Source organism: Anastrepha ludens, chromosome 5, assembly GCF_028408465.1.
Source record: "Anastrepha ludens isolate Willacy chromosome 5, idAnaLude1.1, whole genome shotgun sequence".
In the NCBI taxonomy this organism is placed as follows: domain Eukaryota; kingdom Metazoa; phylum Arthropoda; class Insecta; order Diptera; family Tephritidae; genus Anastrepha; species Anastrepha ludens.
Genome location: NC_071501.1, coordinates 90882113 through 90908097, shown reverse-complemented (window position 1 = coordinate 90908097; position 25985 = coordinate 90882113). Strand labels below are relative to the sequence as shown.

Genomic DNA, 25985 nt, shown 5'->3' with positions numbered 1-25985 from the left:
GGCAGATATTTTTATGAGGAGCTTTTTCATGGCAGAAATACACTCGGAGGTTTGCCATTGCCTGCCGAGGGGCGACCGCTATTAGAAAAATGTTTTTATTAATTTTGCCTCCGCCGAGATTCGAACTAACGACCTCTCGGTGAATTCCGAATGGTAATCACGCACCAACCCATTCGGCTACGGCGGCCGGAACTATAAGAAGAGTAAATACATATATTTTAAGAAATCAAACAAAGAAGCTTAATTAGCATGATTTCTCTCATTTCTAACACATATCCTCACTTGGCAACCCTCTTAAAGTGTTTTCCGAACTTCTTAATACTGCACCAACAACGAACGCTAACGATAAGCGCGAATGAATGCATTTAAATATTTTTACAATATACAAAAATATAAAACATTTGTAGCCAACAACAAATTCGTTAATGTAATCAACCAACCGAACGGTGGGCAAACACTTTCGTGGGCTGTAGGTTGAAGTGATTTGGACAGTCGCAGCTGCAACCTGCAATCAAACGGACGCTTCAAATTAAATTCGTTGGAATTGTGCTAATCGTTTGAAAAAGGCGAACAGGCCAAGAGACTAAGCGATCGCTACGAAATACATTACAAGAAGCGTACAACAACTATTACATAAGAGGTGAAGCATAAGTTAATGCAAGTGATTACGAAGGTCTCATTTGTTGTTTATGTAGAGGAAGTTTTGTGATTTGAGCTAAGTTGGTAGACACAAAGGTGATTTTATGATAAGCTATAATATTCGAATTTATACTTATCAAGTACAGATAGATGGCGTAAGAAAGAGTGCGTTGGGTGTGTTGATATAAATAAAAATGTTAATAAAAGGAAATGAAGGCAAGATATCAAATAAAATGTGAAATCAAATAAAAAATAATAGAAAATATGACTAAAATACGATTAGTTAAATAAAGTTATTTATATGAGATAATAAAAAAGGAAATAAAATAAATTAAATTAATTGAAATTAAATAAAATATTAACAAAAATATAACAAAGGAATATACAATAAAAATTAAAATCATTTCAATTAAAATAAATGTTTATTAAAAGAAAATAAAATTAAGTAATAAAATCGATTAAAGTAAAATGTAATAGAAAATAATTGAAATAAATCAGAATTAAATAAAATTAAATAAATATAAAATTAAGATAATTAAACAAATTAAATTAATTAAACAAATTAAATTAATTGAATAATTAATTAAGAATAATTAAACAAATTAAATTAATTGAAACAAAATATTTAAACAATTGCTTATTATAATAAAAAAATGATTAAAAAAAAATATTTTATAAAAATGAAACAATGTAATAAAATCGATTAAACAAAATACTTAATATAAACCAGTATTAAATTAAATAAATATAAAATTAAGAAAATAAATTAAAAATTAAAAAGAGATGAAAAATTAATCAAACTAAGTTAATTGAAATAAAATATTTGAGCAATTAAGTATAGTGAAGCAAAATATAATAAAAAATAAAATCCTTTCAATTAAACAAAATTAAAAAAAAATAAAATGAATGAATCAAAATTTTTTTTTAAATAAAATGAAGTAATAAAAACGAATTAAGCAAAACTTGGTAAAAAAGAGTGAAATAAAATAGAATAATTTTAAAATACAAAATTTTAAAAACAATTGATGAAATAATAAAAAAAAGGTAAAAAATATATCAAATTAAGTTAATTGAAATGAAAGTAAAATAAATTGAATAAATAATAAAATTATATAAAATAAATGTAAAATAACATAAAGTTAAATTCAAATAAGTAAAATTAAATTAAATGCAAATAAATAAATAAAATATATTGTAATAAATAAGAGAAAAAATACTTAATATAAAACATAATATTGTATAAAAAGATTATAATAGAAAATAAAAATAAAAAAATGATATTTCACCAAACTTAAATAAAAGAGAATAAAGTAATAAAAGCTCAGAACTGCAAAGAGTTTAGTGACAAGACCGAACAGAAAACTGTCAAACTTTCTACTAAAACTTGGAAGGAAAGACGTTCGGGTGATGATCGGTATCATTACAGGACACAACCCATGGGGTCAGCACATGACCATCATAGGAATCATTGAGAACCCAATGTGCCTGTCGTACTTGGAGGAGGCGGATAGCACTGGGCACTTTCTCTGTGAGTGTCCTGCCTTTGCTAGATCACGGCTACGAGTTTTGGGTTGCGATGTTGTGAGAATGAGTAATATTCGTTCTCTAAAAAATTAATCTGGAAAATTCTAACAAGACTAACTATCTCTATCTCTGTCTCTATTCTTTTATATCTCTTGCTTTGATACTTTTCTCCTTGACTATCTACCCTCTTTCCAGGGCTCAAAATACAGTGGGTTTCTTAGCCTGAGTGTTTTAGGAGCCACCAAATCTCTCGGTGCTCCTTGGCTCGACCTATTCAAATTTCAAATTTCAATAAAGTGAAATCAAATAAAATAAATTGAATTAAATAATAAAATAAAATAACAGGAAATTGGAAAGAATAAATACAAAATCAAATATTTACGAAAATATAATAAATAAAAATGTATTAAAACATATAAAAAAATACATGAAACTAAATTAAATAAGGAAATAAAATAATATAAAGTAAAATTTAACAGAATAGACTAATTAAATATAAAATAAAATACAATTAAATTGATGAAAATGCAATTAATAAAATAATATCATAAAGAATATGGCAAAACAAATTAAATTAACACAATTAATATAAATTGAAAATTGAAATTAAATTAAATTAAATTAAGGTCAATAATTGAAAACTTATAAAATAAATTCAGTTAGATAAAAAATTAGATAAAATAAAAACTGAGGAAAACAATAAAAAAGATATAATATATTAAATAAAAATGTAATAAAGTATAATAAAAAAATAATATTAAAAAAAATAAAATAAAATAACATAAATTAAAATAAAATAAAATAAAATAAAATAAAATAAAATAAAATAAAATAAAATAAAATAAAATAAAATTAAATTAAATTAAATCAAATTAAATTAAATAAAATTAAATTAAATCAAATTAAATTAAATAAAATTAAATTAAATTAAATCAGTTAATAAAGTAATATAAATTAAAATTTAATAGAATGGAAGTAAAAAAAAAAAAAAAAATTTAAACTAACTTCAAATATAAATAAAAATGACTGACTTAAGTAATAAATCAAAAATATGTATTTGGATTAAATGCAATTTAGTTAAGTAACTTAAAATAAAAAGAAATCAATCACCTAAGCAAGAACAGAGAAAACCAGATTATTTTTCCAACAACAACAACAGTTATCAATGATTTGCAAATTTCTAATCCGTTAGAGATAGTTTTTGAAAAGCACGCGATCTAACTAATAAAATTAATTGAATCTACCGCTACAAATTCACCTTCAAATTTGTGCCGGTTGTTTGCATTGACGCTCGAACGCGGAAATCACGTAGAAAAGTGCAAGTTTTCATTACAAAAATAACTCTAAATATTTCATTGTAATTAGCAGATCATCACTCAACAGTTGTGCATTTTAAAACGTGCTTTCGAACGTGTCTGCGCTGAGCATAATAAAAAAATTATAATAAGAGTAATTATTTTTTAAAGTTTTTTTTTTTTGTCGAGAGAGTAAAAATCTTAATCGAATGTTATTAGCTGTTCTACAGTTATTTAAATTTTTTTTCTACTATTTATTTTATTTTTTTCATTTTAAAACGTGCTTCTCCAGCAAAAATCTACAGGCTAATATAGAATAAAAAAAAATGTGTTATAGTTATACGATTTCTAGTAAACAGAACGACTATAATTCGCGTAAAATAGAAAAAGAACTATTACTTGCAAAATATTCTCGAAATTATTTGCCATTTGAGTAGTAAATAATTAAAATCACAATTCCTCTATCAAATATTTGCTAGCCTTTCGTAACCAATGGGTGACCAACAATAAGCCGAATATACTTTGTACGAAAGTAATTATCTTGATTGCTGCTTCAGCATTAAAATTTTTAAACACCGTAATAAAAGACGATCATAATTCGTTGCTGGTTGGTGCTGAAGCGAAAGTGTGTCAAGGATTGAAGCTATTTGATAATCTACACTTTGAAATTGTTTGAATACTTCGCTAATTTCGGGCAGTGTTTAGCCGAAAGAATAACCACAACAACATTGTATGTATGTATGTACATTTGTATGTGTAAGCAAATGCAAAATGTCGAAATTTAGCGTGAACACTGTGAAGTGTAAATATTTTTTTGAAGAAAATGCTAGATGTAATATTTTTATAGGGTGGGCCATGTAAAATTTGCTTTTTGAATCGGCTATAAAAAAAAATAATCAATATTTTTTCAAACTTTTTTTTTTTAAAAAAGATTGAACATTGTCATTTATGAATGAAAAATAATATCGTTCAAATGACTGCCACGACTGGCTCGACAGTAGGCCATTCGATCAACCCAATTTTTAAGCACATTTTCGATTGTTTGGGCTCCAATTTCATGAATGGACACTTCGATTTTGTGTTTTAATTTCGACTGATTATTCAGTTTTCAAAAACGGTAGCCAAAAGTTCGAGTGTAACTTTGGCAGTGTGACAAGTTGCACCGTCCTGTTGAAACCAAATGTCGTCCATGTCATCCTCTTCAATTTTTGGAAACAACTCGTTGAGCATGTCACGGTAACGCTCGCCATTTACTGTAACCACGGCTCCTCGCTCATTTTCGAAAAAAAATGGCCCGATGATGCCGCCAGACCAAAAACCGCACCAAACAGTGACGCGTTGTGGATGCATTTGCTTCTCTACAGTAACGTGTGGATTTTCTAAGCCCCAAATCCGACAATTTTGCTTATTGTCGTAGCCACTGTATTAGTGGCATCCGAGTTATTTTTCGTCCGTGGTGGAAATAAAATCGCTGTTAACATAATTTTCTACACAAAAGTTGATGAAAAATTGCCATTTTACATTTAAATAGAATTAAGTTCTTATTTTTCTTCAATTAAATATTGATAATGGCTTAAAAATAAATAGGTTGGAGTTCATGGCCCTTTTCTTTTATTTTCTTTCTTTTTTGCGGGTTGAAAATGCCTAATGCATCATCAAAGCTAACGACAGAGCAATGGTATTTCATGGAACTGAAAAACTCGCCCTCCGCATAGAACCTCTTACGACAGGCATACCTTACCGCGGGTGTATTCTTTTCCTTTACCCGCTGGGTTAGTTCATGGCTCCCTAAGTACAATGAATCCATTTTTGATAACCGCCAATCTAGAGTTTGATTTCGCACAAACAGTTCTAAATTTTTGGGCATTTTCTAGATAGATTTGTTTCATGAAAATTATGCCAAGCTATTTTGAACCGAAATTATTTTTTATAATTATAATTTATGTATAAATAAGTGCATGCAAATCTTAAGATACAGCCGCATTTTTTAAATAAATCAATAAATAAACAAATACAAAAATGTATAATTATTTCCTTCACGGTGTTGCGCATTTTCTCCGTACAATTCGTGTATTTGTTCGTGGGGAAACAAGTTTGTGGAATGTTTTAAATTTTTTAGTAAGGCTTGAAAATTGTATTTATGCGATTTTTGTTAGACAATCAGCTAGAGTGCAATAAAAAAGAAAATATATAGAATAGACGTAAAATAAAATATATTTAAATTAAATTTAATAAATATATTGAAATAAAATAATAAAATAAACAAACTTAATAAAAAGTAATAATATAATAAAAAATATTGGTTGGTTGGTTGGTTTAAGGGTGACCCCGCATCGGAGTGCCACATAGACCGCAAGTTGGGTCCCACCTAACCGAGATTTTTATTATAGATTTTGGTCAAAAATATTAATTCGTTTCGACAATTTGATGAGAGATTCGATTTTCAGGTCCGAGAGTACTGAAAGATTGACAATTGTTGGAGAGCCTAGAAGAGCGAGTCGACTCCTGGCTAGACCGGGACAACTGCATAGCAAATGCCTGCTCGATACTTCCTCATCTTCGTCCTCGCAGTATCTGCACAGGTCGTTTTGAGGAACCCCGAGCCGACGTGCGTGAGTGCCCAAAAGGCAGTGGCCGGTGATAAGAGATATTATATGCCTTAGTTCGTGTTTCGAAAGGCTTATAAGGGTTTTTGTCTGTTTCAGATTGTAGGATGGCCAGAGTTGTCTGGTCGTAACGCAACTAGTTTCCATTCGCCACCTAAATAAATAAATAAAAAATATTAAAATAATTCAAATTGAAACTTAATAAAATAAGGAAAAATTAGAGAGAATAAACACAAAATAAAATATTTAAAAATTTAATAAAAAAATGAAATAAAACTATATTGAATTAAAAAAAAAGCGGTGGTGACTACCATTCGGAATTCACAGAGAGAACGTCGGTTAGAATCTCGGTGAAACACCAAAATTATGTGTTCAAAAAGAATCGTGAATCTTGTGTTTTTTTCAAAAATCATTTATTTATTCTTTTATATCTATTTTGTCCACTTCAATGTAATCCCTATGACATATTATGCACTTGTGCCAACTTTTTTCCAATCTTCGAAGCACTTTGAAAGATCATATTTTTTTTATCTTGTTCAGCTCCTCTTTATCTCGTCAATCGTAGCGTAGCGTCGTCCTTTCATGGGCCTCTTCAGTTTCGGGAACAAGAAAAATCCACAGAGGGCCAGTCCTGGGGAATACGGTGGCTGTGGTATCATTAGTGTGTTGTTTTAGGCCAAGAAGTCGCGCACAAGCAACGATGTGTGAGCAGGTGAGCAGGGGCGTTATCGTGATGCAAGAGCCAAATTTTGTTCTTCCACAAATCCGAGCGTTTCTGGCGGATTGCTTCGCGCAATTGCGCATAACTTGCAGGTAATATTCCTTATTGGCCGTTTTACCCTGTGGCAAGAGCTCATGTTGCACAACGCCTCTGCAATCGAAGAAAACTTGGCGCGCTTTTTTCGGTTTTGGTTCGTACGGCAGCTTCCATTGAGATCAATTCAATCATCAATTTTTTCGTCTGTTGTTGAAGTGCTCAGGCGTTCGCATCTTCTCGGCCTTCTGAGAACATTTTGTATCACCGATAAACGTTGCTGTAGTCCAAAGTAGCTTCTACGTATGACACAGTCAACATTCGGATCTCGAAATTTGATATAGGTTCTTTGTTCCATTTTTCTGAATAGGTAAAAATCGTAGACGAGCCGAAACACGTGCAAACAAAGCAGCTGTCAACAATTAACTGAACATTCAAAATGGGTACCAACATATCGCCACAAAAAAATTTAAATTCGAATATACGTAGCTTGCGAAAATTCAAATTACGTGATACTTTTTGAACACGCAAGTTCATTATTTTTGAAAAGAGAATCAATGTCCAAAAAGTTCTGAAAAAATGTGTGTTTTTTTCGTATCTTCTCAAAATTAGGACAGTTAAAAACATGTTGTATGTGAGAGTAAATTTCGCCACAAGAACAGATATCGGTATCGCTGGCATTTATTTTACAAAGATAGACAGCATCATAAGTCTTTTCAGTCAAAACCCTATTAATTCTTTTTGATATCTTTAACTTTAAATTTCCACTTGTAAAATCATGATTTCGCTGGCAGGGCCTCATTAAGTCCAGCAAACAGACTAGAGTCCAAATTAAAAAATTCCAAAAAGCCAGAATACCAATCTCTGAATATTGTATTGCGTGTCTTTTTCAGAGCCTCCTCAACAGTTAGCCACAGTTGGAGCCACAGTCAACTGCTTTTTGGCAGTCAAAGCATCCTGTTCATTAAAACCGATACCGCTATGGCCAGGCGTCCAAACTACGATCACGCGGAGAAACCCATACTCAAGAATTTTGCAATTAAAGATGGCGACACAAAAGTTGCTTGAGACAGGCTTTTTTTAAGAGACTGCAAGCCATTAAACTGTCCGTAAAAATGCAAATTCTTTCATATCCGCAATCATTGGCGATATCAAAAGCCTTGATTAGCACCCACAGTTAAACAAAAGTGGAAGGCGTGTGCATCTCAAGCTTAAAAAAGGTATTATAAAATATTGGCCATATTAACGATGCCACAGCCAACCGCATTGGCAGTCACTAAGGCATCTGCAGCAAGGATTTCAAAACCATCATGAAGATAATCTTTATAATTTTCTAGATAAATAGATTTGAGCTTCTCAATAGACGATTTGTTTTTGTTTGGACACTGATAGCGTCTCAGTGACAATAGTCTTTTTCCTGCTTCTTACAAAAATGGTACCCACTTCAATGTCACTAAAGTTTATGTTGAGTCCAATTTAGTATTCGTTTAAAATACTTTAATGTTTTTCAACTCCTGTTATTCGTTATAATTTTCTGTGATAATAAGCAGGTTTTGATTGAAATAAATGTGTATATTAGGGCGGGTCGATTTAAAAATCGCTCATTGCTCTGTGAAAATCGTATTCTAGGGATCAAAATAAGAAACTTTGCCGAAGGAGCCATATCTCTAAAACGAATTCTGATGTCCCCCATTTTGGGTCGAACGAAAAATCCCACTTTAACCCATTTAGAGTGCTCCAACCGAGTCCACATGTAAGACCGACCCCCACTAACTTTGGACGGTCGATCCACCCATGCCAGTGGCACACCCCCTGGAACTCCCCTGGGGGGTTCCCCATACAATCATTTCAAAATATCACCATTTTTGGCCTTTACATGAGAAAAGAAACTAAAAAGTTCGACCCAAATTGGGGGACATCAGAATTCGTTTTAGAGGTATGATTCCTTTGGCTAAGTTTCTTATTTTGATCCCTATAATATGATTTTCACAGAGCAATGGGCGATTTTTTTTGCCTCCCCAAAAATCGACCCGGCCTATTTTGAATGTGAAACAACTAGTTTTAAATTGGGAATTTTGCCGCAACATCATCGCTACAATAACCAACAGGAATTTGTGTTCATCATTAGTGAGGTCCTTCGAGCCGGATAATTTATTGCTTCTATGAACAGGGTCCTCTTGCAACATATTTAGGATTCTCCCCGCAACATTTTTGGTCCTTCGAAGAGAGTTAGACTAATCTCCAGCCAGTAACGTGAAGTACCTACATACCCTTGGACACACGGAATTTCAATAATCGAAAAATTTTCGTACTGAATTTTTTTCATGAATTTTTTTAGGAAAATGTATGAGTATGAATGAGTTTTAAGTTTCTTGCCAAATTCACAAAAAATTTCAAAAATTAAAAAAATGTCATCGCAATTTTCAACTTTTTAATTAAATTTTCTGAGTAAGCAGTTTTATAGCCCATTCAATTCAAATATAAGTAAAAGTAGAAGTTTGAAATCACTCAAAAATCGCATTGATATTTGCAATTATTTTTGCATACAATCTTGAGCATTTTCTTCCATATGAACCGATCATTTCGTTCCATTCGAACTTGTCCTTTATATAGAAGCAAAAAAAGAGGGTAAACTTGAATTAAAAAGTAAACTCCCAAACCACACAACACTTTATTTGCTATTTTGTTGAGTTGCAGAATGGAACAAGAAAGAAAAGGAATTTGAAAAAGAACTAAGAACGGCTGTCGGGATAAGGAAGGCATAAAAATCGGCGAATGTAACCAACCTGATAACCCTCTGTCACCTTTGCTACCATTGCCCCTCACACTCATTGTAATCAGTATTTACATACAAGTTGTACATGGCGTGAACCACACGGAAGCATTGGCGTTTTTTCTAATTTGAATGACAAGGTGGTCTCGTTTTAAAAATTAATTAGTAGAGCTGTATTATCTTCTCTCGTGCGCCATGTAGTAAACTACCACAATTAAAGTGATCTAATCTACGTTATTTATAGCACCGGCAAGGCTTTTAATAACATTTATAATCACGAGAAACCTTCTGACCGGAAAGGTCTAGTTTAAGCTGCTAAAATACCAATTAGTATGCCTTAAGTCACCTTAATAAGCACACATCAAAAACGAAGGGCTGCTTGTAATTGTGAGCACCCACTTCTATCGTGTAAAGTTATCGCTCTTTCCTTGTTTTCATGTTTTCAGAAAAGTGAGTATGTAAATGTAACGAAAGAGCCTCATTCTGAGTTACTGCAAATGAGTCATTACCATTGAGTTAAGAGTCCATTCTTACTTTTTGGGCCACTTAATTAGAGAGGGAGAGCACAATTTCTGCAGTACGCCGAATACATTATCAGCTGTTTATCTTGCCTTCTCTAATTTGGATAGAGATGCAAAGCCGATGAAACTGTTGATGAGCTGAGAAAAAGTGGAATAAACTAAATAAAGAATAAAGCGTCAAACAAGCAATCAGAGCATTCAAGTGTAGGCTCCCCTGGCCCTATTAACAATTTTATTTATTTATTTTATTACTCTAAAGTACAAAGTACCATACAGACTCATTCAAAATATAACAAGCAGGTCTTGCACACCACTATTTACACTTACAACAATACGAGCCTTGAAACTCACCTTGTCAACAACTGCTATTTTGAACTGAGGAGGCAGTTACATGTTGCTCATCATTCCAATACTATTTTAGAACGCAGAGACCGGACTGTACGAGAAAAAGAGGAGGCCAAAGTAGCCCCTCACTGCGCTGGAAATACATATATATTAATACTCCATTCTTTTCGAGGGTAGTTTTATCAATAAATTCCAAGGTTACACAATTCTTACTCGTACAACTAAGTTAACAAATATGAGCTTAAAAACTAATAAGGAGTGTCAAAATTAGTTGTTGTTATTATGTAACAAAGAGAAAGAGATGGGTATAGAATATATAATTAGAGAAAAGATCAGTTAGTAGGGGAGCAAATTAAGAAACGTGAAGAAGAGATGTGAGAATTTACATAAGTAGGAGAAGTAAGGAGAGAATTATTACGGAAGTGTGTATTGGTGGTAGTGAGAGCAAGGGTGTGTGACTTTATATTTATATACTTACATATATTCCCGTGGCTCCTAGAGGGACCATGGGGCTCCTATTGTCTGGAAATGTCCAAACGAAAAATACTTAGTCCCTCTTGGTGCTTTAGTTGGCAAAAACTTGCGCGTGAGAGAAAGCAATGTCTGACGTTTTTCAAAATATGCCCAAACTGCTCGGGTGGTTGCCATTTAAAAAGCTGATTGGTGTTTACAACAATAACAACGCAATGATCTTTAACCCTTTCAAAACCTTATATAAAGTAAATATGAAACTTTTAGTAAATAATTTGTTTTAGAAGGAACAAAATGACAATTAAAATGACATAAATAGTGAGCGGCGGTACTTTAAGGATCAAAATAAAAAGGTATACAGCAAAGAGAAAGAAACGTACAACCTAATACATATGAAGGAATACAAAGGAATACATATGCATGTCTAAACATATATCCATATTATCCAAAAGCTCATTTTTAAATAAATATTTATGGCGAGTATAAGGCAAATTGGGCCATAAATACAAAATTACAGATTTATCAACCACAGCGCCATCAGAGGTCCAAACGAGCGCGTAAACTTCCTAGACTTACTCACAGCTACTAAATAACATTTTGCTGCAATCGCATGAACAAGCAAACAAGCCTTAAGATTTATAAAAGAGGGCGCAAAATTAATCAATCTATCAGAAGATTTATAATTTTAGCAAATGACGTCATACATCAATCATATTTGACACTTTTGAAGTGGAGAACTTCACTATACAAACAGATAACCAAAGTGGGCGAAAAGGTAAAGATTTTCATCCCTCAAAATTACTTTTTTTATTTAGTAAAAAAGTTGCTAAAACCAAAATTGGATGATTAATTTTGCGCCACCTTAAAAACAAAATTTCAACTAATTCCGACATTTATTGAACCAGGCCCCAATTGGGTGATTAATTTTGCGCCACCTTAAAAAAAATTCAGCTAAATGTCGCATTTGTTGCATCGGGGCCTAAATTGGATGATTAATTTTGCGCCACCTTCAAAAAAAATTCAACTAATTCTGACATTTGTTGCACCTGGCCCCAATTAGGTGATTAATTTTGCGACACCTTAAACAAAACTTCAACTAATTCTGACATTTGTTGCACCAGGCCCCAATTGGATGATTAATTTTGCGCCACCTTAAAAAAAATTTCAACTAATTCTGACATTTGTTGCACCAGGACCTGAAAGAGATAAAACAATCCATTTTCGCAAAGCAATTTACCTTCTTGCGCGTCATCTTCGCCTAGAAGTTCCATTTATATCTCTTTATCTCAAGGAATGCATCAATGAGTTTTCTCTCAACAAAGCTTAAAGCAAAATTTATATAATACTAGCCAACCCGGCCCGCTTCGCTGGGCACACTAAAATAGAATAGATATGGTTTAGAACAGAAAAGATATGGTTTTCATATTATTTATTTCTTTATTTTTTATTCATGCGCTAAACATTAATTTTTGTTTTTCTATTTGTTTTTGAGTAAATATAAAATATAAATTGAAAATCAGGAAAAAAGAAGATTGTTTTTAAATTACAAATCAACGCAAATGAATAACTAAGAAACAATCGTCTTTTTTCCTGATCATCAATGAATTTTTCGTTTCAATTTATATGTTTTATTAAGCATTGGAGCTTGTTAACCATTATCCATTTATATTTTTCAAAAAAAAACGAAAAAAATTTGTTTTCCACGAACATATAATTTCATTTGAACATTCGGATTTCACATTAAATTCTCAAATTTGTAAGAAACTATTCACTGTTCCAAAATCCACTCCAAAAAAATTCACAAAAAATTGTTACACTTTGCACTTACGTCTTCTCCTTATGGCATCCAAATCAGAAAGAAATATTGACACATTGTAATTCACACTGTCAATTTGACAGTTCAGTTCCGCCCCAAGCGTTAAAAAAGTAAACGACATTATGGCTGGTTCAAAAGAACGCTGTACGCGTTGCCGGTGTTCCGAATTACAACCAAACTTTACCAAACCCATTTTCAATACTTACTTAACAATGTGTGTAAGTTTGGTGTGCAATTTATATTCGGTGCAAAGACACGGCGGGTCCACGTTTTGGCATATATTTCGAGACCCTGGTCATTAATAGGTGTGAAAATTACCCCGTATTAAAGCACTTATCAACAGCTTTCATTTGATACTCATATTGTACATACACATCCAAAGGTTACCCGGGTCCACGTTTTGACCTATATCTGGAACTCTATCAACCAATAGGTATCCAAACTATACGGAAACCATCTTCAGTACCTTCTTAACAATGTGTGTAAGTTTGGTTTAATTCGGTGCAAAGACACGGCCGGTTAGCGAACACACACAAAAAGTTGACTTTATTTTATATATAAGATTTTTTTCAGTTTGTGTCGGAAAAATCCAAATATCTTACGGAACCCTATTTTTTTCCAAAATAAAATGTAATCCATGTTACTCTTGGATAATGTAGTTTTCGAATGGTGAAAGAATTTTTAAAATCGGTCCAGTAGTTTTTGAGCCTATTCGTTACAAACAAACAAACAAACAAACAAACAAAGTTTTCCTCTTTATAATATTAGTATAGATTAATATATATATTCTATTTTACATTTATTATATATGTATATAAAAATCGAGGAACCTGCAAAAATCGTTGCCAAATACTTTGACGACAATTAATTTCTTAAATTAAATTTTTATTTCTAGTATTTTTCAATTTTTGTGATAGGTATTTGTAAGGCACACATTTCTAAGAACCATTCAAAAAAGCGCATTAAGAAGAAAAACAGCAAAAATTATAAAATGATATCTTACAAAGTAACGAAATTAACTTCCTATTTACATTCTGGCTGGCGTATTGCCCTCTGTAAAAATTTTATTACCAATGAGTCTGGAGTCCGTGAAACGTAATTGCTTATGTGTGAACAAATATGATAAATATAAGGTAATCATATGTAAATATGGCAATAATTTTAAATAAGCAAACTCTTGTGCAAAGAAGAAATGAAATAGTGATGCAATTTTATGTGGGGACTGACGAAAGTTGTATGGCTTTTGTTGAGGCGATATTCGCAATTGTTTGATTTTTGAAAATTTGAGCTCTTTAAAGTATTTAAGAAATTTATGAGTCTTGAGAAACTTTCAGTTGCCGTTGTGTTAGGTAGCTAGCGATTTTTAGTGTCGATGTTCATTGACCATCTGTAGAGTGTATCGAAACACGGCTCGTATAATTTAATACTTTTTTTTATTCATTTATTATTCTACTTGAGACAATTGGTTCGAACAAAGTACATATAATATTTATATCTTATTATATTAACTGATGTTCTCTTTGTGGCCTCCACTTATTTCGTTGACGAGGGGATCGCCTGTGTCCCTGATGGTTCCATGCCAACGCTGTTCTGCTTATGCTTTCGCTGTCCTTTCTGACAGTGCACTCGATCCATCGCCATTTAGGACACCTTATCACCTATTGGATTGGTTTTTGCTTAATTATTAAGATGTTGATAAATGCCCAGCTTCATTACCTCTTTTACTTCATCGAGATATGCAGGGAGAAATCAAAACCCTGATTTTTCTTGCGTATATTACTTTTCTAATAGATGTGAACCTGAACCGAGTGAGTTCTTGAAGGTTCCATCCATCAATGGACCCAGCTTTCAAAATCATAGATGTTTAAGTTCGCAGCCAGTGATTCTATTATTGGCCTTTTATAAAGTGCAAATATTGTCTGTTTTTGGCACCAGCTATAGCGTCTCTCCTTAAAGTCAGATATCTATTAAATTTTGATCGACTCAATTTGAAATTTTTCAGGCTTACCCTTAAGCTTTGCCAGGCTTAGCCCTAGATAGTATAAATACATTTTTTTTCTTATTATTATTATTATTTTTGTTTTTTTTTTTTTTTTGCTGAATATTTTCATCTCAAACGACGTGACTTGGTTTTTTCTCAGATTTCTATCGAAGTTTTATTCGTAATATGAGAACCTACAATAATTAAAAAAATTAATATTTGTATTCTTGGGGCACTTTGATATTTTTGTTTTTGCTAGTGAGCTCCAAATTAGTAAAAGCAAAAACAAAATACGTATTTTTATTATTACTTACTTTTATTACCATTTCACCAAATATTCTTAATAGTCTCGAAAAAAAAAAATATTTTCACTTCATTCTGCTCTGAGCTTGGATTGAAGCAAAAAGATGGGATTCGGTTTGTTTCAAAGGTAGTTGAAAATTTATATTCTAAGAAAATGTAAAAATAAGTAAATTTTTTTTCATTTTAAGTGACAGCCAGACATGACCCGTTAAAATTGATATTTTGAGAAAATGTAAAAGTAGTAGTAATTTTGTTTTCGTTTTAAATTTTTTAAATTATGGGGTTATTCTAAGTGATATTCTAAGAAAATGTAAAAAATAGAAACATTTATTTAAATTTGTGTAAATTTAAAATTTATTATCTTTTAAGTCACAACCAGACAAAACCCTCTTAAACGTTTCCTATTTACTGAACTTATACATTATTCACTGTGTATTCCCAATGTGGTTGCCAAGAACCTTAAGGGGGTCTTCTGGTCTCCAGCGAAAAAAGAATCGATTTTTTTTTTTTGCATAATTTTGTTGTATGTGTATGCGAGAATACGCCACAGAAAGGATTTTTTGAAAATCGCATTTTTTCACATTTTTCTGGGCCCCGAAGTGTACCCTCCTCCGGCCGTTTTATCATAAACTTTATCTTTAAACGCGTTTCCCCGAAAATCGTGTTTTTTAAGCATTTTGGTCACACTTTTCATAGTAGTTATACTCCGATTTCAATGGTTTTGGTCTTAAAAGGTTCGGAAAACTTACCGCTAAGTTTCCCCGTGTACGATTTTTGAAATTTTTTTTCATTCCATTTTTATAACCTTTTAAAGTTCAAAAAATGAGCAAAAAAAAATTTTTTTTGCAAATTGTTGCATAACTTTTGAAAAAAATTTAAAAAAAAAAATCTGTCACGGGAAAACTTAACCAGGGCAACTCTGAAGACAACGCATATCTAATTTTTGCTTTCTGATTACCCAGGTGGAAAAACCGTGACCAAAATGGAGACCTGTTTCGTTTGGAGGTAGACGTCTTCAGCGCCATTTCAAGGTCGCGGGTGTTAATTTTTTTCAAAGTCAAAACCATTTTTTAAAAGCCAAGACATGTACCTTTAAAATAAAAAAATTTTTTTTTTTAAATATTCACAGGATTTGTCACAATCAATCCCCAAAAAAACCCTTCATTTCAGGGCCTCGAGACCAGAAGACCCCCTTAAGCTATGACGTTTTCTACAAAGACTTGGTGGTCTGTGTGGTTTGTTCAAAGAACTCGTATCTAAGTGGTTGCCTTAACCGCGGTCTATCATAAAATACAGGCAACAATTTATTTCTTAAGCAGTCAAGCGAACTTTTATCAGTCCTCGAGACCGCATCTATGTATGTACTATGTGAATTATAAAAATATTATCGTTCTATAGACTACTTGCATATAAGTGCGCGTATTTTAAGAAACACTAATACTTATACACACATTTTATAGCCATTTTACAACAATTAATATCTTTTAATTAGAATACAACTTTAAATACTTTTAATGGCCACTGATAAATTTTTAGCTGGTTGATAGAGCGCAAAATAAGGTGCAAGAGGAGGAGGCGAAAAAGTCGAAAAATCCTAAGAAAAAGGTTGTTATAAATTTTAAGTGTAAATTCGCAGAATTTCGTAGTATTTAAAAATATATGCACAGACATACATTCGTGCATATATACCTATGTTTGCATGTTTACCTCTATAAACAAGTGCGAATTTGCTTCCATATTGAAAGGCGATAACGTTGACTGTCTGGCAAAGAAGTGCAGCGCAACCTGTTAATTGTTTTTGTAAATATGCATGCGCATTTTGCTTTTCTTAATCTTGCTCATTATACATTTTTATTATGTATGTATATGTGTATGTTTGTAGGTGCATGCAACAAAAGGTAATTGATACGCATAAATACTTTCAAGATTTCTCGCGCATGCCAATAGGGAAAATAGGAATAATTTATTCAATGACCAAGCAAAAGTGGTGCAAGAAACGAGCTAATTTGTTAATTTAATGAGGAAACATGGAAATGTATGTAAATAAACTGGACTTACCTCAGCATATCTTTATTGAATGCGCGTGTGAGCCAGCTGATGTCATATGCAGATCTGTTTCAACATATTTTTATACCCAGTGGACGAGCGGCCCAATGCAATTGAGTTATATGAATGTGGATGATATATATGTATAAGTACATATGTATATTTCAAAAAGTGTTGAATGAAGAGAGAAAACTAAATAAATAAAAGTACCTTTGTGTGCCAGCCCATTAGGGAGTGGAAGCCATAACCCAAATATCTACATCTGTGGTCCCAGCAATAAGTAAATAAAAAAAATGTTAGTTAAAAATTTTGGTCCTAATTTTTTTTAATATTAAATAAAAGTCGTTTTTAAAAAGTTATTAATAAAACTATATTATATTGAACATTTTTTTAAATAATTTTTTTTTAATTTTTTTAACAATTTTATGTTTTTGTTAAAAAATTTTGGAAGAAAAATGTTTGTATTTGAAAAGTTAAGAAGTAAGCCATACAATCAGAAAAATTAATAATTTTGAGATTAGAATTTTTTTTAGAATTTTTTAAGGAAAATGTCATCGATTGTCTTTAACGTTTATATACATTTTTTTTAGATTTATTGGATAAAATATATTTGCTCATATGAAATTTTTTATTAAAATTTTTTTTATATTAAACATTTTTTTAATTCAATAAAAATGTTTTTTAAAAAGTTATTAATAAAAATATATTGAAATTTTGTAAATATTTTTTTTTTAATTTTTTTAACAATTTTATGTTTTTGTTAAAAATTTAGGAAAAACAAATTTTTCGTATTTGAAAAGTTAAGAGGTAAACTGTATAATTAAAAAAAAATTAATAATTGGGAATTAGAATTCTGTTTTTAGAATTTTTAAAGAAAATGTCTTCAAATGTTTTTTACATTTATGTTTTTTAAGATAAAATATACTTGTTCATATGAGCATTTTCTTATTCTAATTTTTTGTATTAAAAATTTTTTTATTTACATTTTTTTAACATTTTTATGTTTTCGTTACAAATATTAAATTTTTTTTGTAATATTTGAAAAATTTTCTTTCGTAATTTTTGTCTCAAGAAATAAATAAATACAGAAATTATGTTTTCGTTAAAAATATTGATTTTTTTTCCAATATTTGAAAAATTTTTGTTCGTAATTTTTCTCCCAAGAAAGAAATGAATTCAAAAATTTTTAATCTAAATTTTTTTAAAATGTTGTTAATAAAAATATATTGAACAATTCAATGCCGAGTGATCAAAGTATTTTGGACGTAAATTTTGCTAAAAACTATTTTTTTTTTGAAGTTAATTGAAAAAATTTTGAAAAAAATTTATAATTTTGTGATTTATTGAATGCAAAATTTTGGTCTAGAGACTTTAAAGTAAAATATTTTCGATTTCCTTTAACTTATTTTTAAATGCTTTTTAAGACGAAGCACACTTCAAAAAAAAATTTTTTTTTAACATAAATTAAAAATTTGTTTATATATTGTAACTTTTTGCTAAGTTAAATTTTTTATATTGTTTTTGTTTTTAAACAATTTTACGTTAGAGGTAAATATTAAGAAAAAAAATTTTTTTAAAAATTGAAATTTTTTTTTTTAATATTTGGTAGCGAGCAATAAATGAATTTAAATAAAATTTTTATTAAACACACATTTTTTTTACATTTTTATGTTTTTTTTTTAAATATATTGAATTTTTTTTTTTTTATTTGAAAAATTTTCTTTTGTAATTTTTGTCGCAAGAAATAAATGAATACGAAAAGTTTTAATCAACATTTTTTTAATGTTTTTACTGAGCTTAATTAACTTTTGTTGTTAAATTTAATTAATTATAAGTCGACAATTTTTTTTATATAAAATATTTTTTTATATACATTTTTTTTTTTTGATTTTGACACGTGCTTATATGAAAGAATTTTGTTACGTAAAATTACAAAAAAAAAGTATTGTTTTTATATAAAATATATTTTTTATTATTCAATTTTTTTTGTGTGCATTAAATGTTTTTTCATATTAAATTTTTGTATAGTAACCATTTTTCTTTTACAATGTCATGTTATTGTTGAAATTTTGTAAAAAATCGTTTATGGAATATTTGAACTTTTATTTGGTCCCAGACAAGAATTATTGGAATTTCAGAGCGCCAACTTTTATTAAACTTATGAACAAATTTATGATGGAGATAAAACTATTAAGCGCGTGCGCTAGGTATATAAAATTAAATTCCGCCCCTCTCTGTGCAATTTTCTTTCTCAATTGATGAAGTGGGTAGGCTTGTCTTGTATGTATCCACAAACACACAGCCTTGCATATAACAAAGTACCAGCACTCACGCCCAACAACAACTGCATAATTAACATATGGAAATGAATTAAATCATATCAACTGATGTAATTAAGGTATCGAATTGCATTTATTTTTCCTCCATTAGAAAAAGATGCTAAAAAATGCATGTGGGGCACAACCTTTGATATATTGCGGTTACTCATGAAAATTCAATAGATTTTATCATAAATCACAAACCGATATATTTTTACTTTTGCCTGACTTAAGACACGTGTCGAACTCATATGCATTCGATTTAAATAAGGCGAGGAACAAAGTTCTACGGCTATGCGAATATATTTATAATTAATTAAATTTAACAACAAAAGTGAATTAAGCTCAGTAATTATAAAAGATGAATTGAATTTGTGAATGACTACGTAGAAGAAGGCACGATTTCCAATTATATTTTTCAAGCTGCGCCTATGAGAAGAGCTGTTCGAGTGAATGGGTGAAAATTTCAGAGAAATATTTAGGTTGGTGTGAAGTAAACCAATTTTTTTTAATTAGCAAATCTAAGCAGACTAAATATTTTGTATCTCCGATTGTTTTATGGCCTCCATCAATTTTTCTGTTATATTATTGTGAAAGTAGTGAATTATAACGAATTTGAAAACTTACACTTTCTGAGCCTGATTGATGGCCAGATGGATGAAAAACAACTTGAAAAAATGTTGAGTTTTGTTTTTTGTTTTAAATCTTTTTGAAAATACCCACAAATGCCTCTTACATGGATGAGGATGTTTTAGACCTTCCATCGTTTTGTTTTTTTTTTTTGCTTTTTTGAACACAGAAAGTTTTAAGAAATTTGAAAGTTGACGCTTTATGAGGCTGAAGAAATATTTGGTATTTCCGGTTGTTCAAGGTCCGCCATCCTCAGCATTTTTAAAAATTGACTTTTTATAAGCCTGTCTAATGGGCAAATGAATGAAAAACTATTTGAAAGAAGGGCATTTTTTTTTTTTTGGTTTTTTTGGGTACATTTTTTTGAAAATTTTAAAACTATTGACTTTTTTGTAAACCATCAGAAATCCTCTCAAAACGGTGTAAATATGTATTTTTGACATTTATGAAAGCCTATTGAACAAATACATATCTCTGACATGTTTTAAGATATTTAGGCCATCCCTCAATTTTTTTTTTAGTTTGCTAAATGCAGTGAATTATAAGGATTTTAAAAATTTTCTTATTAATATATTTATTATATATTTATATTTTTTAATATTTTTTAAAATATTTCTTAAATATGTTTCAAAATACTTCTTTTATTTTATTTTCTTTTAAAATGTTTTTTTAATATTATCAGGTCAGTCCATGAGTTCGTGCGTATTTTACCCATAATTTCACTTTTGTACGATTTTTGCATACAAAAAATTTTTCGCGGAATATAACAGAACTATTTATATTTTCTTTGATATATTGTGTATTCAACAAGTGATTTTAATCGCGGATAGAAGCACGTGTTGTTAAAACATAAAATGGAATCTTCGAACGCGTATAAGTGGTAAAAACTCAACAACTGCTGCTGCAGAAATAAACACTGTTCACGGAGAGGATACGGATACTGCGCAAAAGTGGTTTTCAAAATTCCGAAGTGGTAACTGCGACGTGGAGGATGCCCCGCGCGCTGTTCGTCCTGAAGCCTTCAACTCCGACGCTTTGCTCGAACTCGTGGAAGCTGAACCAAATTTGACAGTCGATATGATAGCTCAGAGGTTAAATTCATCGCATGGAACAGTTCAGAGGAACCTGGTTCAGTTGGGAAACTGGGTTCCGCATAGACTTTCCGTCGCCAACCTTCAGCAGAGAGTGAATGTGTGTTCTCAGCTGCTGCAACGGCTTGAAAATGAAAGTTTTTTGAACCCTATCGTTACTGGTGATGAAAAATGGGTCCTTTACAATAATCTTGTTCGCAAACGCCATTGGTTAGATAAAGATGAAACACCAGAACCGACCACTAGAGATGGCCTTCACCCCAAGAAGACTCTCCTGTCTATTTGGTGGAATATTGCCGGTATTGTTTATTATGAACTTCTGGACCCAAACCAGACGATAACTGCTGATTATTATTCCCATCAGCTATCAAACCTGAATGAGGCACTTAAAAAAAATCGACTGTCTTTAGTGAATAGACGCAAAGTTTTGTTTCACCACGACAACGCAAGACCTCACACTGCAAAGCAAACATTTGGCAAGCTGAACGAGCTCGGATGGGAGCCAATGCCGCATCCACAGTACTCTCCGAATATTGCACCTTCTGATTATCACCTTTTCGGTGGACTTCAAACCCATATGAGTGACAAGAACTACTCCTCAAAAGAAGCTTTAAAAAGGGATATCGAAGCGTATTTTGGCTCCAAGGACAAACAATTTTTTGAGCAGGGAATTAAAAATTTGCCTAAACGTTGGGAAGACATTGTGAATAATGAAGAAAAATATATTATTGATTAATAAATACTTCAAACATCTTTTTTATTAATTTTAAAACCACCCTTAAAAAACGCACGAACTTATGGACTGACCTGATATATTTATTTTTTTTAATATTTTTTGTTTGTGTTATATTTCTTTTGATATATTTTTTTTATTATTTATTTTCTTAATATTTTTTTTGTTTTATATTTCGTTTTAAATCTTTTTTTTTTATAAGAAATAAATACTTTTATTTAAATATTTTTTTTTTAACGTTTTAACTGTTTTTAATATTTTTCAACACTTTTTTTTTTTTATTTTCTTTTAATACTCTTTTTTTAATTTTTTTTTTATATTTTTATTTTAATATTTCTTTTTGAAATATTTCGTTTTTTATGTATTTCGTTTAAGCATTTTATTTTTAAATATTTATTTACTTTATCTTTTCAATATTTTTTAGTAATATTTGTTAAATATGGTTTTAATTTGTTTTTTGATATTATTTTAAATATTTTTTTAAATTAAAAAAATGTTTAACTTTTCTTAATATTTTCCTTAATATGTGTTTTCTAATATGTTTTGTAATTTTTTTGTAATTATTTTTTTTTATACTTCTTATTATATATTTTTTTATATTTAAAAACAATTTTTTTTTTATATTTCCTGTAACATCTGTATTTTCAATATTTTTGTAAATAATACTTTTTTTAACCTTTTTTTAATTTCTTTAAAGATTTCTTTTTAAATATTTTGTTATTTTATCTTTTTAATATTTTTTTAAATGTTGTCTTTTAGTGTTCTTCCTTTCTGTTTAGTTTTTCACTATTTTCTTAAATATGTTTTTAAAATTTTTTTAATATTTTTTTGAAATATGTTTTTTATTAAAAAAAATTGTAAGTATTTTTCTAAATATTTCCTTTAACATTTGTTTTTCATTTTTTTTTTATAATTTTTATTTAATTCTTTTTGTAAAACTTTTCATTATGTATCTTTCATATTTTTTAAATATTTTTTTAATAGTTTCTTTTTAATAATTTCTTCTAACCATTAGTTTTTCAATATTTTTGTAATTTCTTTTTTTAATACTTTTTTAACCTTTTTTAATTTCTTTAAAGATTTCTTTTTAAATATTTTGTTATTTTATCTTTTTAATATTTTTTTAAATGTTGTCCTTTAGTGTTCTTCCTTTTTTTAGTTTTTCACTATTTTTTTAAATATGTTTTTAAATTTTTAAAAAATGTTTTGAAATATTTTTTTTATTAAAAAAAACATTTTAACTTTTTTTTCTTAATATTTTCTTTAATATTTGTTTTTCAATATTTTTGTAATTTTTTTAGTCTTTTTTTAATACTTTTTATTATATATTTTTTATATATTTTTAAATTTTTTTTTATATTTTTTTATATATTTTTTTTAATTTTTCTTAAACTTATTTTAATATTTGTTTTTAATATATAATTTTTTTCGATTCTCCATCGAAATGTGTCACTAAATAATAACTCCAAAGTTAATCAATGCGTTTTTTTCTATTCCTTTCAGATGCATCTACGATGGCTACTTCTCTGTGTTGCGGCAGTTCTAATGCCCATTTCCTCTGCGGCCTTCAATATCTTATTTATGGGTCCCTTTCCAGCGCCTAGCCATTGGATGTGGTTGGAGCACTTTTTGCGTGATCTACTGCAACGTGGCCACCATGTAACTGCAGTGACAAACCATCTCGCCAAATATCCGCATGAAAACCTCACCGAGATTATTATCGAGCCGCAATTCAATATTCCACATTATTGTAAGTCAAAAATCTTCCGTACCTTGGCTTAAAATAAAGAAATGTTTACTAAAACTATTTTCTAACAAATTCATGAAAATATGCGCATTTACAATTATTTCTTATTTCCTTTTGATAACAACTTTCGATTACAGTTCCCAAAGAGAATATTTTCAAAATGCGTTTCGCGAGCGATTTTCAAAACCTGCAAATGTGGTGGCACGTCGGTTTGCTCACCACCGAACACGCGTTCAATGACCCGAAAGTCAAGTCCCTCATAGCCAGCAGGGATCTAGAATTCGATCTCATCGTCATGGAGCAGTTCTTCCACGAAAGTTTCCTCATGTTTGCGCACAAATTCAAGTGCCCCGTCGTTACACTGGGCACAATGGGCTATGCGGACAATATGGACCATGCGATGGGGCTACTTACACCCTGGGCTATCATACCGCACCTTTTGCTCTCACACACGGATCAAATGACGTTCTCGCAGCGTGCTTACAATACGTATTTATCCTTGTACGACACTGTCATGCGGCGTCTTTATTATATGCCCAAAATGCAAGAGATGGCTGAGAAGCATTTTACAGGATTCATCGAAGGTAGGCTATTGAGTTGTGGATCAGTTTTTGTTGTTTGACTTACTCATGAGACTAACTGAATTTTAGGCCCCTTACCAAATGTGCGCGATCTGGAGAGGAATATTTCAATGATGCTGATCAATAGTCATCGCAGTCTGGATGTGCCACGTCCGAGTATGCCCGGACTTGTCAACGTTGGTGGCGTGCACATAAAAACTCCCAAAGCACTGCCAAACGATTTGCAGGTTTGTCTTGATAGGCCACCAGCATTACTGATTTTTTTCCCAAATTGATATTTGCTTTTTCTTGCGCAGCACTTCTTGGACAACTCCACCCATGGTGTGGTCTATTTCAGCCTCGGTTCGTATATGAAAAGCATCGACATGCCCCAAGAGAAAATTGCGCTCATTCTCAGCGCATTCAGCCAACTCAAACAAGATGTGCTTTGGAAGTTCGAGAACTCATCGATTGGCCACTTGCCGCCCAATGTGAAAATCCAAAGTTGGTTGCCCCAAAACGACATACTCGCGCATCGCAACGTGAAGGTGTTCATTACGCACGGTGGCATCTTTGGCACTCAGGAGGGCATACACTGGGGTGTGCCAATGTTGTGTATACCCCTGTATGGCGATCAGCATCGCAATACTATAAAATCTGTGCGCGCTGGCTATGCGCGCGCTTTGAATTTCGGTCAAATGTCCAGTGAAGATTTGGTGCAGAACATACAGCTGCTTATAACGGACTCCAGCTACAAGCAAAAGGCTCTGGAAGTTTCGCGCAAATTCAGAGATAATCCCATGCATCCCTTGGATGAAGCCTCGTTTTGGATGGAATACGTGGCCCGTCATAAAGGTGCACCGCATTTGAAGTCGTACGGCGCTTATATGCCGCTATACCAATATTTGTTGTTGGATGTGTTAGGTTGTGCGCTCTTGTTGGCGGTTGCGGTTATTTGGCTGCCGTTGAAGGTATTGAAAGTTTTGCGCAGCCTTTTGCAACGAAAAGACGAGAGTGAAGCTGGCGCGTTGAGGAAAAAGCGCCAATAAAACTGTGATTGATTTTTTCTACGGAAATAATTTTAAGTCTAAGATAGTTTATGTTTGTAGAATAGTAAATTATTTATAAGTATTTCTTTTTTCTGCAATAAGAGAATTATTGGCAAATTTTAATTTCTGATAACCAAAAAGCTTTACTGTTCAGTTTGTGGTCAGATTACCCTTTTGTGGGATCGATATAACAAAAAGAACCGAATTTGTTTAACAAAAATGTATTTTTTTAAATAAAGAATAAATAAAAAAAATTTAAATTATAATAAATGTTTTTTAATAAAAAAAATATAAACAAAATAATTTTTTAAATAAAACAAAAAAATTAAAATAAAAAAATAAGTGCTTTTAGTACAAAAAATATGAATAAAAGTATTTTTTAAATAAAACAAAAAAAATTAAAATTTTAAATAAATTAATAAAAAAATGTTCATAAAACCTATTTATTGTCAATACGGTTTTTGGCGTAGGTTCTTAGGTTTTCTAGTTGAGGTATGAAGCCTGAAAATTTTTGAGAAAGAAACAAAGTATCAACATTTGCATTCCGGCTGCAAGACGAAACTTTACATCGTGCGACAAAAAATGAACATTTTTCGTTATCCAGAAAAAATGTCTTATGCACGCGAAACTATAAATTTTTTATATGCGAATGCCGCTACTCAATTTTTTATTCTCTCACCAGTTGAATTTATTAAAAGACTGCAAGTAAAAAATGGAAAAATATAAACAGACATATTCGTTGCGCATATTTGATTAATAGAAGAAAAATTGATTTATTTTTTT

At 30.7% G+C, this 25985-nt stretch overlaps 1 protein-coding gene across 3 annotated transcripts; it reads left to right on the top strand.

Moving 5' to 3' along the window:
- Window positions 1–480: 480 nt before the first annotated feature.
- Window positions 481–25443, top strand: LOC128862971 (UDP-glucosyltransferase 2-like). 3 transcript variants are annotated; one of them, XM_054101830.1, is made up of 5 exons: window positions 481–640; window positions 23350–23596; window positions 23731–24177; window positions 24244–24401; window positions 24471–25442. In XM_054101830.1, the coding sequence occupies exons 2-5, from the start codon at window positions 23350–23352 to the stop codon at window positions 25200–25202; spliced, it is 1584 nt and encodes a 527-aa protein (XP_053957805.1). In that variant the 5' UTR covers window positions 481–640; the 3' UTR covers window positions 25203–25442. The 3 variants fall into 3 exon arrangements, with proteins under 3 accessions (XP_053957805.1, XP_053957806.1, XP_053957807.1); XM_054101831.1 differs by lacking the exon at window positions 481–640 and adding an exon at window positions 647–735 and having other exon boundaries at window positions 24471–25443; XM_054101832.1 differs by lacking the exon at window positions 481–640 and adding an exon at window positions 16559–16633 and having other exon boundaries at window positions 24471–25443.
- Window positions 25444–25985: the final 542 nt, after the last annotated feature.

What these genes read in the sequence shown, in the direction of transcription:
- LOC128862971 (XM_054101831.1), top strand. Translation starts at nt 23,350, where the DNA reads ATGCATCTACGATGGCTACTTCTCTGTGTTGCGGCAGTTCTAATGCCC. An exon ending in TTTTACAGGATTCATCGAAG is followed by an intron (nt 24,178 to 24,243) that starts GTAGGCTATTGA and finishes ACTGAATTTTAG; the next exon opens with GCCCCTTACCAAATGTGCGC. An exon ending in CACTGCCAAACGATTTGCAG is followed by an intron (nt 24,402 to 24,470) that starts GTTTGTCTTGAT and finishes TTTCTTGCGCAG; the next exon opens with CACTTCTTGGACAACTCCAC.